At 35.9% G+C, this 16,644-nt stretch overlaps 1 protein-coding gene across 6 annotated transcripts in view; it reads right to left on the bottom strand.

Moving 5' to 3' along the window:
* Positions 1–16,644, bottom strand: part of GSK3B (glycogen synthase kinase 3 beta) — a 212,386-nt gene that overhangs the window by 70,003 nt on the left and 125,739 nt on the right. For all 6 annotated transcript variants that reach the window (XM_040251047.1, XM_040251038.1, XM_040251086.1 and 3 more), the window contains exons 4-6: positions 6,086–6,196; positions 3,304–3,434; positions 601–707 (exon numbers count right to left, since the gene is read on the bottom strand). In XM_040251047.1, the coding sequence (XP_040106981.1) occupies positions 601–707; positions 3,304–3,434; positions 6,086–6,196 (349 nt within the window). The remainder of the gene's footprint in view (positions 1–600; positions 708–3,303; positions 3,435–6,085; positions 6,197–16,644) is intronic.

The following is a 16,644-nucleotide window of genomic DNA, read 5'->3' as shown; positions in this document are numbered from 1 at the left end:
ACTAGTGGGCTAAAATGAGGTAGAAGAGGTGATCAACAAAGAATGAAACAAACTGTCTCTCTTCAATGCCTTCTATCCTTAAAGATCTTTTGTGACAACTGCTACAGAATCTGAATTTATTCAAACCGCTAATGAAAAAATTAGTAAATTTTTAAAAGCTGACTTAAAATTAAATAATCAATTGAGTCAGCACAGTATGAGTGTCAGTAATATAATCCTATCACTTTAATCATAAACTTAATGGATGAAAATTCTCCAACTGGTAATCAAGCTCAGAGAGAACTATTTCAGGGGGATTTTCTAAGTGAAGAAAAGGTATACTTAGAATTTATTTAAAATCTTAAGTTTAAAATAACTGTAATCTTAAATCATACAATCACAGAAGAGTAGCTTTATTATTCTCTCATAATCCAAGAAACCTAAAAGTAGAATAGTAAGTAAATTTTAAATTCTGTATATTTTTACATATAAATCTTCAGGAAGAAACATATTTCAGGGCATATTTATCTTTATATTTAAGTATAGATTGGTACTACTAAATTACTAAAAACAAGATATAATGCATAATTATAAGCTATTATATTCAGATACAGTACTTACCTATACTAGAGGTATAATCAGTGGCTCCAAAGATCAACTCTGGTGCCCTATAGTACCGAGAACAGATATACGAAACATTGGGTTCTCCACGGACCAGCTGCTTTGCACTAATAAAAAAAAATCAAAAGCAGAAATTCTTTAAATTAAATCTAAACCATAAAAGAATCTTAACTGCTATCATTTGCAATACAGTATTTAATCTAAGAGTCCCATAATTCCAATCATGCAATATATAAAAAAAGAAAATATGAGCCGTAACTCTCGATAACGAAACATAATTTTAACATATCACTCCAAAAAAAGAATAGTAACTTTTAAAGAATGCATTCGTCAACTAAACTTTCACCTGAAGAAAAAGAGTTTAAAAAAAGTTTAAAAATGATAAATGTTGAATTTCTTCTGCTATTTTCCCCTGAATTTCACTCTAAAATACAAAGAAGGAAGGTCAGAAATATAAGAGGTACCTCTCCTCACCAAAAAGCACTATAATTGATTATAAGAATGAATATTGCTTACCCAATATATTTTTTAAATGGGTAAGAAATTGGCCACTATTAAAATTTGACTTCTGATTCAGAGCGAGTATCCCATGGCTTGCAGACCCAACCTACTTTATTTTTTCCACCATTTGGTCAATTTATTAGCTGTCTTAACATCTGCTATCCAATAAAAAAGATAGGTCCTTTCCTGTAGGGCAGAGATAATTCACAGCCTATGAATTCTAATTCCACTGTTGTAAATTATTAACAAATCACATATTCTCTAATTCAACGTTCCTTTCCAAATATTTTGTGGCATGTATTTTAAATATTAAATTAAAATTAGTTTCTTCTGAAATGTCTCAAAATAACTTGAAGATACACTGAAGTAAACTGCTATAGAAGCTAATCATTTTGACATACAATAACAGGGAAGATAAATACAGCAAATAAATACAAACAACAAAATAAAAATAGTAAAAAATAAAGTTAAAAAAAAAAATCTTTTCAGGTAAAGGTACAAGAAAATCAGAGTAGAGGCAGATGAAAATAGTCACAAAGGTTTCAGTTTGGACGTTCTTTTCTTCCATTTATTTCTGTTCACTGATAACGCTGACCATAACCTGATCTTTCTTCATCAGAAGTTTTGAAGATGGGAGACAGTTTATCCACATACAGCAACCATTTCATAAATTAATAAATACTAATCCCTGTTTTAGGCTGTATGAAAATTAAGACACTTTCAGAGCATAACTGATAAAAGTTTCTACTTTATAAAGGATTTATTAAATTAACAAGACAGATTCCAATTACATTGTCAGAAAATTCACTATAAGATAAAGGTAATATTAGAAATACCACAATTGTTTTCACTACTTGATGAAGCTGCCTTCAAAGTGTATCCCAAACTCGACTTGCTCAAATCAGATGTTAAAAACAAAACAGTAGCTCTGTTATCAGAGCCATTAAAAGTGAACTCTTCTTACCACAGAAATGAAATCCCTATTTCAAACATATTAAAACAAAGTGATTTCTATGTCCCAATAAAACTCCCATAGCAACAGTGTTCTAAAACTATGGTGAGAACAGAAACTCCACTAACTTGGTATCTCAAAAGTATTTTTACAGTGCACACCAGTCACTCTCAAGCAGGGGAAAGACATCCCATAACAATAAAATTCATCTGATTTGGGCATTTTATCCTACAGATGCTTGTTTCAAGCACCAAATAAGAGTTTTTGATTTAAAATCCTTCACCCATTTCTTATAGTCGAAGGAACAGTTTTAAGAGCCCTGCAAAATGAGCTGGATCCTGTGATAGATGTATGAAATAAGAAAACTGTAAAAAGGAGATGATCTAAAAGGACACTTTTGTGAGACTAAGAATTAACTCATGACAAAACAGATGTGTGTTTTTTTTTTTAAAGACTTTTCCCCAAGAGACAACCTGTGGAAAATATATACTATATTAAAACCAAAATTTAATCTGTGGATTGATATAAAAAGCATTACAAAGAAGAAGGAATACCAATATTAGCAGGTGTGGGTCAATATTTATAAGCAGCTGAGATAGAAAGCAAGAATTTGTGAGGATAAAAAAACTGGTGAGAATTCAAGACATATGATGTCTTGGGAATTACAAGAAGAGAGAGTACTAAAGGTAATTACACTAGAGAGGAAGTAAAAGTTTAACTGCCTGAGTTACATGTGGATACAGGCTTGATTTCATGTTGAAAAGTCAGATCAGAGAGGCACAAAATGTTCAATACTATAAAGATGAGAAAGATTAATTCTTATTACACTGTATATTTTACCAAGCAATACATTTAAGAAGACAGAAAGAAAACTGTAACCTGCAATAAAGAGAGAAATAAACTAAATTGTAGAGGAAAAGGAAGAAAACACAGCTATTAAGCCTTTTATCTAATCTCTAAATTGAGGTTAACTCAATACACAGTAAGGTATAATAAATTTTTTAAAAAATTAGTTCTTACTGAAAAAGGAATATATACACATAATAAATGGGAACAATTTCTAGGAGTTAAATTGCTGGGTGAAAGACTATATACACGTATAATTCTGAGAGAATTTACCAAAACTATCCTCACAAGAAACTGAACTAACTGATACTCCCTAAATAAGTATAACAAAAGGTAACTGAAAGAACAGATAGGGTAGAAGGGTGGGGTTGAAGATTACAGAAAGGAAAAGATAGCTAGTTTACCTTCCAAAGTCACAGAGTTTCAAGACAGCTGTATCAGGATCCAACAAGAGGTTCTGTGGTTTAATATCCCGATGGCAGATTCCAAAGGAATGGATATAGGCTAAACTTCGGAACAGCTGATACATATACAACTGGAATAAAGAGTAAACAATAAATGAATATTTATTTTCTATCCCAAACAACTCAGAATCCTTAAGCAGGAAACAAAGTTAACAGATTTCCAGAAAAGAATAAGTGAAATGCTGGGGATTGTTAGCACTCAATCTTTCTTTAACAAGCTTCATGGCATTTCTCTATCAATTAGCTAATTATAGTTAACCAGCGTTATATTTGTAACATTTATATAAAACATCTTCTAACAACTTAAAAAAGGAAATTTTACAATTTGCTTTCATAATTTTTTATTTTACTAACCACAAGACTGTTTTTTTCCCCCTAAGCACAAATTTAAAAACTCAGAGGGATATTTCAAATCATATGACTACTAAGTAACAATTAGACCATAAGCTAGTCTTCTGTTTTGTTTTTTTTTTTTTTTTTTCCAATTTATCATCCTTTGTCAGGCCTAGAGGTTATTGATACAGAGGTCTGGGAAAATTCATATGTGAACTGAGAAAATCTATAATCAATGATCTATTCAAGACATCAGTAAATCTATTAACAGCATCACCAATACTCTTCTATTAATATCCTTCAGAATTAGGTAGACTTCAAAATGCCATTTAAAAGCATATCTGAGATGACAACTGACATCATTTGTAATTTTATTACAAAACAAGATACACTGAAAAACTGGGTCTGTGTAAAAGAAAGACTCTTGACTGGTGAAAAGGGGGTCTTTGTGTAAAGAAGGTGAGTGTATCTTAAACCTTCTATTTCTTTCAAGGTCAGTGTTTTGATTCACTTATAAATTTTTCTGACTACTCACCTTCTGACTTCTAACCCAAAGTTATATACCATGAAAAGAACTTTGACATGATTCAAATCAAAGATACCAGTGTCTTGGTGAAAAATAACAAAAAGACAGTTAAAGGTAAGATTTTAAAGCACTGAAATAAGGTATCATCTATAAATGAAGTGTTTTGACTTCTACTAAAATATATCTCATCACCAATTTACATGAAATACTTAGGACAGAGGAACATACTAACAATACTATAGTAATCTCATCAGAAAAATCCATTTTATTATTATAAAGCTTAAGCTGTACCTACTAAGTGAATCTTTTGATACTCAAAACATTTACAGTCAATGCCATTTGATTTTCTAGAGTTATTTGCATAAAAGGTAAAATGCAAAAAATTGTACTTAAGATATCTGAACTTTTAAACTTAGTGAAAGTCACTTAGTCGTGTCCAACTCTTTACAGTCCACGGAATTCTCCAGGCCAGAATACTAGAGTGGCTAGGCTTTCCCTTCTCCTAGTTAATTTTCACAATGTCATAGTTAAACAAATAATAATCTGTTTCTAATAATCTACTACAACTTCATAATTCAGTTCAGTTCAGTCGCTCAGTTGTGTCTGACTGTTACCATAGCCTTGACTAGAGAGACCTTTGTTGGCAAAGTAATGGCTCTGCTTTTAATATGCTGTCTAGGTTGGGGATAACTTTTCTCCCAAGGAGTAAGCATCTTTTAATTTCATGGTCGCAATCACGATCTGCAGTGATTTTGGAGGCCCCAAAATAAAGTCTGTCACTGTTTCCACTGTGTCCCCATCTATTTGCCATGAAGTGATGGGACTGGATGCCATGATCTTCGTTTTCTGAATGTTGAACTTTAAGCCAACTTTTTCACTCTCTTCTTTCACTTTCATCAACTAAAGAGGCTCTTTAGTTTTTCACTTTCTGCCATAAGGGTGGTGTCATCTGCATATCTGAGGGTATTGATATTTCTCCCTGCAATCTTGATTTCAGCTTGTACTTCATCCAGCCCAGCATTTTGCATTATCTATTTGGCACATAAATTATATATATATTGATATTTCTCCCAGCAACAACTTCATAATTATGCCAGATCAATTACTAGCCACTCTTAACATGGGTTGTAGGCTTCCCAGGTGGTTCAGTGATAAAAGAATCTGTCTGCCAATGCAGGAGACCCGGAGACATAGGTTTGATCCGTGGGATGGGAAGTTCCCCAAGAGGAGGAAATGGCAACCCACTCCACTATTCCTGCCTGAAAAATTCCATGGACAGAGCAGCCTGGCAGGCTACAGTCCAAGGGATCACAAAGAGTTGGACATGACTAACCGTAAGCACTATTAACATGAGTTACAGCAAATAAATAAGATTAATATTGTTATCAGGTCCCCCAAATTAAATAACACCTCAACAAAGTCTCTGCATATTTAAAATCACCAAAAGTTTAAACTTCAGCTAAAGACACACTATATCTATAAATGGCAATAAAACATTGAATTTATTAATATTTATAACCATATTTTTATAATTTTATATGATACACTTGCTCTGCACAATAAGGGATTTAAGAAATTAAATAAAAAGGTGCTCTGGGTACCTAAATTAAAATCCATAATTATTTGTGAAAAAATTCATTTCTCAGAAAGATTACAAGTATTTTTAGTACCTGGGTCATGAAAGTTTAAAAGGTGAAGGCTTCACACTTAAACTGTAAACAATTATAATGAAACTCTAGAAATACCTACTTTGCAGCTTTCTCCCCTCAGTATGATGCAAAAATATAGTTAAAACACACCCAGCACTCTCCTCTGCTCATAATAAATACCTCTAAAATGGGAAACTGCTCCATTTTTACATACCTTGACATAGATAACAGGGAGCGTCTGTTTGGCTCGACTATAGTGTCTGGCAACTCTGTAGACTGTTTCCGGAACGTAGTCCAGCACCAGATTAAGATAGACCTCATCTTTCTGAAAGAGTTTATTAAAAACAAACCAAAGAAACAAAATTAGGAACTAGTCTTTAAATATTCAAATTAGAGTAAATTCTCTACACATTCACTTATTTGGATTTTTAAAGCAAAGATTTATGTGGTCAACTTTAATTATAAAAAATAAATTCAGAATATAACCATAATAGCAAAAACAAATCTACCACATTTTTTTAAACTAACAATTTCATGGCAAAAACACAGTCATCAATACTGGTACAATTTCTAATCACATTTAAACTATTATTTTGGTTATATGATTTTAGAAGGTATCATCTCTCATAAAATTTAGTATTTTCTAGTTTGAGAATCATGGCCCTCACCTCATCCTATCAGGAAAGGTGTCACAGTAGGAGAATAAGGACTGAACTGGGATCTGAGAGATGTGCATTGCTACCCTCGCTCTGCTAACTGATGCATCAGTACAGCTCAGTCGCGTCCACTCTTTGCGACCCCATGAATCGCAGCACGCCAGGCCTCCCTGTCCATCACCAACTCCCGGAGTTCACTCAGACTCACGGCCATCGAGTCAGTGATGCCATCCAGCCATCTCATCCTCTGTCGTCCCCTTCTCCTCCTGTCCCCAATCTCTCCCAGCATCAGGGTCTTTTCCAATGAGTCAACTCTTCGCATGAGGTGGCCAAAGTACTGGAGTTTCAGTTTTAGCATCATTCCTTCCAAAGAAATCCCAGGGTTGATCTCCTTCAGAATGGACTGGTTGGATCTCCTTGCAGTCCAAGGGACTCAAAAGAGTCTTCTCCAACACCACAGTTCAAAAGCATCAATTCTTCGGTGCTCAGCCCTCTTCACAGTCCAACTCTCACATCCATACATGACCACTGGAAAAACCATAGCCTTGACTAGACGGACCTTAGTTGGCAAAGTAATGTCTCTGCTTTTGAATATGCTATCTAGGTTGGTCATAACTTTTCTTCCAAGGAGTAAGCATCTTTTAATTTCATGGCTGCAATCACCATCTGCAGTGATTTTGGAGCCCCCCAAAATAAAGTCTGACACTGTTTCCACTGTTTCCCCATCTATTTCCCATGAAGTGATGGGACCGCATGCCATGATCTTCGTTTTCTGAATGTTGAGCTTTAAGCCAACTTTTTCACTCTCCTCTTTCACTTTCATCAAGAGGCTTTTTAGTTCCTCCTCATTTTCTGCCATAAGGGTGGTGTCATCTGCATATCAGAGGTTATTGATATTTCTCCCGGCAATCTCGACTGCAGCTTGTGTTTCTTCCAGCCCAGAGTTTTTCATGACATACACTGCATATAAGTTAAAGAAGCAGGGTGACAATATACAGCCTTGATGTACTCCTTTTCCTATTTGGAACCAGTCTGTTGTTCCATGTCCAGTTCTAACTGTTGCTTCCTGACCTGCATACAGATTTCTCAAGAGGCAGGTCATGTGGTCTGGTATTCCCATCTCTTTCAGAATTTTCCAATACCCAGCTGTGGATGTGAGACTGGTGATAGAAGCAAGGAAGTAAGGGTGCAGGTAAAAGACATATAATCTAAAGTCAGTATGAAAGGGCATTTCAGTTCAGTTCAGTTGCTCAGTCGTGTCCAACTCTTTGCGTCCCTATGAACTGCAAGCATGCGAGGCCTCCCTGTCCATCACCAACTCCCGGAGTCCACCCAAACCCATGTCCATCGAGTTGGTCATGCCATCCAACCATCTCATCCTCTGTCATCCCCTTCTTCTCCTGCCCTCAATCTTTACCAGCATCAGGGTCCTTTCCAATGAGTAAGTTCTTCGCATCAGATGGCCAAAGTATTGGAGTTTCAGCCTCAACATCAGTCTTTCCAATGAACACCCAGGACTGATCTCCTTTAGGATGGACTGGTTGGATCTCCTTGCAGTCCAAGGGACTCTCAAGAGTCTTCAACACCACAGTCCAAATACATCAATTCTTCGGCACTCAGCTTTCTTCACAGTCCAATTTTCACATCCATACATGACCACTGGGAAAACCACAGCCTTGACTAGACGGACCTTTGTTGGCAAAGTAATGTCTCTGCTTTTTAACATGCTATCTGCTGCTACTGCTAAGTTGCTTCAGTCGTGTCCAACTCTTTGCAACCCCACAGATGGCAGTCCAACAGGCTCCCCCATCCCTGGTATTCTCCAGCCAAAGAACACTGGAGTGGGTTGCCACTTCCTTCTCCAAACATGCTATCTAGGTTGGTCATAACTTTCCTTCTAAGGAGTAACCATCTTTTAATTTCATGGCTGCAATCACCATCTGCAGTGATTTTGGAGCCCCAAAAAATAAAGTCTGACACTGTTTCCACTGTTTCCCCATATATTTCCCATGAACTGATGGGAGCAGATGCCATGATCTTCATTTTTTGAATGTTGAGCTTTAAGCCAATTTTTTCACTCTCCTCTTTCACCTTCATCAAGAGGCTCTTTAGTTCTTCTTTACTTTCTGCCATAAGGGTGGTGTCATCAAGACAGAAAACTACATTCAAGATGTGTACGTCAAAGAACACAGCAGATCTCAGCAAACAGTTTATTAAGATAGCATGCCATTGACACTACTACCTTTACACTTTTCCCCAGTCTTTCATGGTCTCCTCTCCTTCCTCCATACCTAGCTTAAATTCCATGATCCAGCATTACCCTCACTTTCTAACAAGGGATTTGGTAAACAATAGCAAAGCCCTGCTCCCTGTTTTTATAACTCTTTTTTCATCCTCACCCTCAGTTTATAAACCTTGCTTGCACCACTACATGTACCCATTTTCCAGCTTCTGTCCCTATATACTTTTCTTCACTACTCTAAGTAGAGATACGCTGACCAAGCCCCTTTCTAAGCCAAACTCTGCTGCATGTAAACAAACTACTCTGCTCTTCCTACTCATGGCTTTAGTAATTTTTTTTTCTGTCGATTATCTTCTTTTTCTGAGAGCATTACGTGCTATTATTTCTCCTATCAATAAAAAAAAAAAACTTTCTAATCATGCTGATAACCACCATCCTATTTTCTGGCACCTTTTAACAACAAAATTCTTCAGAAAAGGGGTCTAAATTGACTTTCTCCAATACCTTGTTCTTCACCTTCTCTATAAAACTTACTCCAGTAGAATTTCACCACCACTATTCCCTCAGAATTATTCATCAAGGTCAATAATCTCCTTGTTGCTGTATTCAATGCCAATTTTCAGACATCATCCTTCCCCTCTCTTATACCTGACTTAGCAATGATCTGAAATAATCAATCATGTTCCCTTCTTTGAAATACTTGCTTCAGTTGGATTTTAGAACACTACGCTCTTTTGGCTTTCGTCCTATCTTAAGGACAGCTCTCTGGCTCTCTTATTTCTTCTATGCTTTATCTCTTAAGGAACAGAGGATTCTAAGGCTCAGCCCTCAGATCTCTGTTCTTTGTGTAAGCCCACTCATCCAGTCTAATGGCTCGGTATTACTAAACACTGATGACTTCCAAATTCACATGTATCCTGGATCTCTGCCTTTAAGGATGTATACTCTCCAGGCTAGTATATCCAATATGCACTTGACACTGTTCAGGCTAAAAACCTTAGAATCATCATTTCTTCTCCACTCTCTTTCTCCCAAACATATACTCCAGTTCATTAAGATTTATTCTTACAGATAAATGGTCTACAAGCTCCTACACATACACTTCCTTACTTCCCTCTGCTCACTCCTCTCTGGAGACAAGAGCGTCCTGCTGTTTGTTGAACACATTTGGCAGGCTCTGGCATTCAGGGCCTCTGAACTGATCAGTCTTTCAGTCTGGAACGTTATTCCCCAGATATACACACAGCTCACTCTATTCAACTCCTTCAAATCTTTGCTCTACTGTGACCTTTAGAGTGGCTTTCCCGAGTTCTCCCATTCCAAACTGTAACCCATTCCTCTACCCCCAGTTCCCATCAGCGTTCATTATTTTCCCAGGGATACTTATCACATTCTAACCAGAGTTTACTTTTTATTGTTGGCTTCTGCCCCATGAGGACTGAGCTCCACGAAGGAAAACTTTTTTGTTTTGTCCTCTGCTCTATTTTCACCTAGAATAGTGTCCAGCACACAGTAGGTATTCAAAAACCACTTGCTGAATAAATGAAGATCAGAGGGAATGGATACTACCTAAAAATGAGGATGATGGTCTGCCAAGTTTTAACTAAACAACACTATGAAAAGTGGATATGGAGAAGAGGGAAATTGGGAAAATGAGAATCAAAGTAGCATGAACAGCTGGAAACCTATAAGAATCCAAGGCCTGGACCAGGACATAGGCAATAAGGATTTTTTAAAAATGAGCCATGGGGCAGGTATACTGTATACTGGCTAGTTAAACCAGACAGTAATAGAGAACCCGGAAACAAAGAAGTTTGGATTAATTTAGCAGTCTCTAAACTTGGGCAATTAGGTAGGTAATGAGACAAGGAACATAGAAAGAGAAAAAAGGTGTGAGGGGGGAAAAAGTTAGTTGAACTTTTACTTAATGAATATGAGGACATTTTAGGTAGCTATGTTTTGTAGGTGACTGGAAATACCTAGATGGTTGGTCAAGTCAAATTCAGAAAACAAGAGTAGAGCACAGTTAGAGACTCAGGCAGTAGCTGAAACTATAAGAACAGAACCACTCACTTAAGAGTGAGGAAAGGAGTATAAGATCCTTGAAATTTAAGAAGCAGGAGGCCTTAGGGGGACAACTCAGCAACAAGAACTAAGAGAAATAAAGGAGCAAGGGGAGCAAGGAACGACTAGCACAGAAAGACCCAAAGCTGAGTTTTAATAATCTTGAGATGGGGAATGGCAAAGTGTTTCAATAGCAGGAAGGATGCAACTGAAAAGGCTTCTGAATCTGGTATAAAATGGTTCAGTGATAGTGCTGGAAAGAGTAGTTTCAGTCCATGGTGCCAGCAGCAACCAACCTGTACTTAGTTCAAGAGTGAGCAGATGGCAGGTGAGAAATAGGAGGCAGTTAATCTAGTTTGTTCTTACAAAATCCCTAATAGTACAAGTAAGGAGAGAACTGGTAACTTGAGGGGAAATAGAAGTCAAATTAAAAAAAGTTAATGTGCTTTTTGTTTGTACTTTTTAATGGCTAAGAGACTTAAATTTATTTGTAAGATAAAAATAGAATAAAGTTTTAAGAAAGGAAAGGGATAACTGATGAACCAAGGTTCTAGAACATGACAAGAAGAGGAAATCAAAAACGCAGAGAAGGTATACTCTGTAGTAATTAAGAGGCAAGGTTAGCATGAGTCACACAAACTACACAGAAGTCCCAACTCTGCTACTACCAGTTATGTGACCACAGCAGGTTACTTTACCGCTTGAAGCCACAGTCCACTGTAACACAGTACTGCTAATGATACATACTTTAAAAGATTGTCATGAAATTGTAAGATATGATCCATATACAACTCTTGAAGCATATTACCTGGCACAGAATAAAGATTTAGCTTTAACTATTATCAATTTTAAAAAGAAACAATACCATATTTTTTTCTGTACATCTAAAATAAGTGATTAGGTGTTAGGGAGAATACGTAAAATGAATGCTATGTCTGATGACCCCATTTCTTATAAAAGGTCATTAATACAGATGTCAAAATTATTCTTTTTTAACTATTATATGATTACAGGTTTCTTGATTTTAAAAAAATCTTTTGACAAAGCTAATCACAATATATATTTATGAGTGACCTGGAAATATGTGTGGTAATTTAATTCATTTGCTAAATAATCATACCAAAAGTGAAGAACAAACAGACTAAAAAATTAATACCAAGTTCAAGGAAGATTGAACTTGGAGGGTCCAATTATATTTGGAGCAATAGTTTGCAGATTAATATAAGTCTATTTTTGTACATGTTTTCCTTTATTAAGGGTTGCAAAAGCCTAAACAACGTATGTAGATGTGTGAAGCCAAAATGTATAACACAGTAAGAGGTGGTAGGTAGCTGGTAAAAATAGATTAGATTAAGATATAATTAAAAGCATGTTACTTTAAAAAAAAAACAAACCACAATGTGTCTGTCAAATAAAACACATCAGGGGATGGATCTGGCAGTCAATTTACAATTTACTGACTTTAACAAACCACCTAATATCACCATAAACCCAGGGAAAATGCCTTAAAATGGAAGACCAAATTAGAATTTAAAGATGCTAGTAGTCTAGAATGCTAAGCCAAATCAACAATAAAAAACTTAAGAAAGATAAATATAAAACCCTATGATTAAAATCAAAGTATCAATTCATTACATAAAAAGACAGATAAGACTTGATAGTAATTCATCTGGAAAATAAATGATAGGTGTAACTGAATAGAGCTCAAAAGGAATCAACATAGAAATGCAGCTAATGAAAAAATCTGAGGCAATATTAGGTGTTACAGAAGAAGTACTGTGTTCAGATCAACAAAGATAATTCCACTCTACTTTGCATAATTCAGGCTTTATTTGATGTATGAATGATATCCATTTTTAGGCCCTATATTTTATTCATAATATTAACAAAATACCACAAAGGAAGGTTACTAAAACCAGGTCAACTGTTTTCATTTATTACACTCTGAGAAATACGGAGACTCAAATTATATTTGGAGTAGTACTTTGCAGATTAATATGTCTATCTTTTTGCTCTAATAAATTCTATTTATTCACTCTATTAATTAATCAAAAGCTTGTCAGTTTTCTTTAGAACCATAGTGGAGGTCTGTCCATTTTTTGTAGGTATAGTGTTAACTGTCCCTTGACATTTAAAAGTTGTTGTTTTAACTATCTTCATTTTCTGAGACACAGGAGGTATCTTATATTCAAAGGCTCTTTGAACAACCTTTCACTTTTCATGGCTCTGTGCTTGTATTCAAATCAAATCCACTTTAAAAATGTATATGTAACTGGGTCCTAAGACTAAAACAAACAAAAAAACAAACCAAGAAATACTACCACCAATAGTGTTTTGAAATAAATGGGCTCAAAATCATATTCTTTAAATGCTCTTGTTACACCTGGAGATGTTCTGCCATAAATTAAACAATCTCAGGAATAATCCTCCCTGAAGGGAAAGTGCCCATTCCTAGGAAATGTCATCACAGCAGAGAGATAATATTTTCATGTTCCCGAAGTAGTTTTGTAGCAGTTATCTTTTTATCAAAAGATAATTTAAGAGACTGAGGACACTTAATATTTGAAGAAGAAAGAAAGACCAGGATTCTGCATTCCTATCATTTGTAATTTTTTGGAAAATCTCAGGCCTGCTGTTTTCTTAACACAATGTCTTTTGAGTTATCAAACAGAATGCCTGAATATTCACAGATTAGCAGAAAATTTTAAAAACTAAGTGCAGAACACAACATATAAAGAGTATCATTTAGCTGGAGACACTGAAAACAGTCTACTAACATAATAAGAAAGTACTGATTTCAAAAAACAGTTACTAGGCTTCCATACTACATGATGTATAATTCTAAGAATATTTCTCTCCATGGTTCAGTTATCATTTTTATTAATAAACTATTCTCTAACCAGTCAATCCTAAAGGAAATCAACCCTGAATATTCACTGGAAGGACTGATGCTGAAGCTGAAGGTCCAATACTTTAGCCACCTGATGCAAAGAGCCGACTCACTGGAAAAGACTCTGATGCTAGGAAAGATTGAGGGCAGGAGGAGAAGGGGGCAACAGGGATGAGATGGTTGGATGGCATCACCAACCCAATGGACATGAGTTGAGCAAACTCTGGGAGACAGCGAAGGACAGGGAAGCTTGGCATGCTGCAGTCCATGTCATGTCCAGTTAAGAGTCATGTCTGACTTTTTGCTTGGGTCGCAAAGAATCGGACATGACTTAGTGACTGAACAACAACAAACTGCTGACAGCTCCTCCTCTATGAGCTACACTCTAAAATTGTTCACTTTTAAGTTAAGAAATTTAGATGACAAAATCTCAGCAAAAGCTGGGATAATTTCGTCCGCTGGAAAACAGATACAACTTACTATGACGCTCTTACCCCAAGTTTTCAACTTGAGCAAACAAAGTTGCTTGAAGATGCAGTTGTAAGTAGAATTGCGTTATCATTCTAAAAATTTGATGGGATGCAAGAGAACCCAGTAAAAAACATCCAACAAACTATCATGGTAACCCAGGGTTCTCCTCAGAATTGAGTTTAGGGTACCTGCACTACAGAAAAGTCTTCAAAGTAGATGCCTTTTCTCTGATGAATGTGCCAGGCTGGTTAAAGATGGAAATACTACTAACAGGAAACGGTATGGATTAAGAAAAAGAGAAATATTCTTTTGCTTGGGAGACTGGGGGAGGAGATGGGGAAGGTGCTGAGCACCTAGCATACAACAATGATTAAGGCAAGCTTCACCTTTATCTCACACCTTCAAAGAAAAGAAATACTAAAATTACACAAAATCTTGAAAAAAAATTGTACAGAAGAAAAAAAATATGTGTGTTTGCAAATACTGGAGGACAAAATATTTATATGCTATTAAGGAAAACAATGCCAATCTGACTACATAAAAATGTAAAGCTTAAAAAGAAACAGAACCAAATAAAAATATGACAATTTGGGGAAAAAATTGTTTACACATGATAAAGAGCTTACTTGTTTTTGTTTAAAATACAAATAGCTCCTGTACATCAATAAGAAAAGACTAACATTCTAATAGAAGAAAATGGAAAGGGGCACAAATATATGGCTATACAAATGGCAAACAAAAATGTAGAAAGATGCTCACTCTCATTCATAATTAAAGAAAGGCCATAAGATAACAATGAGCTACCATTTCTTACATATCAAATTGGAAAAGAAATTAAACCTGAGAAAACTAAGTACTGGAAAGTTGTCTGTCCAAAATGCACCATTATACACTTCTGGTGAAAGCCCCAATTCTTGCAATCTTTGGGGAAGTCAGTGGGCTAAAATTTCACCCCAAAGTGAAGATGAACAGACACATCCAATTTGACTCAGCAATGCCATGTCTAGGAATGAAGTCTATGAAAACAATTCTGTGTCTGTGCCTGTGTGTATGTGCATGCACACACACAAAGGTGACTAAAGATTTGCGAAAAGAAATTTAAAATAATCTACATGCCAGAAAGTAAAGACATGTTCAAAATCCAAAACCAAAACAAAACTGAAGCCCACAGTAACTGAGTTATGACAAACGAAAACAGACGGTTAACAGCAAAGAGCTCCCAACGACCAAAGCAGGAACATTTGATTAATAATAATAATAAAAATAGAATGTTTAAAATTATGAATGAGATTGAGCATCTTTCTACAATTTTTTTTAAATTTTTCTAATACTACAAAAAAGTACTATTACATTATGCTGCTGCTACTGCTGCTAAGTCATGTCAGTCATGTCGGACTCTGTGCGACCCTATAGACGGCAACCCACCAGGCTCCTGTCCCTATTACATTATAACCCAAAGTATAAAGTAAATATGCATGAGTCCACACTGATATAAACAACAGCTTAATAAAGAAACAATAATCACCCAAAAGAAATCCAAATAATTTACACAGCGACTTTACCCTTAAGGAAAATAACTGCCCTCTTCTTAGCTGTGGGCTGTGGATAGCGACATCCTTTCAAAGGATACAGCATGGAAGAGGGGAGAGAGTAAGTTTACAGTAGAGAAAACTGAAAAATACAAGGTCAACCAGGTGATGAAGATTAATAGCAAATCGTGTTGACAGCACATACCCTTGATGTGATATGCTGAAAATGGCACTCTGTGGTCTTTTTCCAAATAACCTAGAGCTCTAGTTTCTTATGAGAAAAATTCCAATAGTGAGGCAGTCTACAAAATATCTACCTACCACTACTCAAAACCGCCAATGTCATCAAAAACAAAGGAAGTCTGAGAAACTGTCATGGCCAAGCGGAACCTAGGGGACATAGTAACTAAATGCACTAAGATAGCTTCAATGGGACTATGGAAGAGAAAAAAGACATTAGGTAAAAACTAAGGAAACCTGAATAAACTTTGGACATTAGTTAATAATTGTCAGTAATGGTTCATTAATTGTAACAAATGTACCACACTGATATTAGATGTTAACAATAAAGGAAACTGGGTGCAGGGTGTAGGCACAGAGACATAAAAGGCCATATTATTATGCTGTTATGGCAACATATGATATGCTGCTGCTGCTGCTGCTAAGTCGCTTCAGTCGTGTCCAACTCTGTGCGGTCCCACAGATGGCAGCCCACCAGGCTCCTCCAGCCCTGGGATTCTCCAGGCAAGAATACTGGAGTGGGTTGCCATGTCCTTCTCCTACATATGATATATGTGCTCATATAGGCACACAGGAATTTTGCCTATGTGGAAAGAGATTTGGGGATTTTAAGGATTAGGATTAAGATCTTATTTTTGTCTTCTACCCCTCTGTTATTTCAATTTTTTTTTTACAGTATGA

Source organism: Oryx dammah, unplaced genomic scaffold (genome assembly GCF_014754425.2).
Source record: "Oryx dammah isolate SB20612 unplaced genomic scaffold, SCBI_Odam_1.1 HiC_scaffold_2, whole genome shotgun sequence".
In the NCBI taxonomy this organism is placed as follows: domain Eukaryota; kingdom Metazoa; phylum Chordata; class Mammalia; order Artiodactyla; family Bovidae; genus Oryx; species Oryx dammah.
This window is presented reverse-complemented; position numbering and strand designations above follow the sequence as displayed.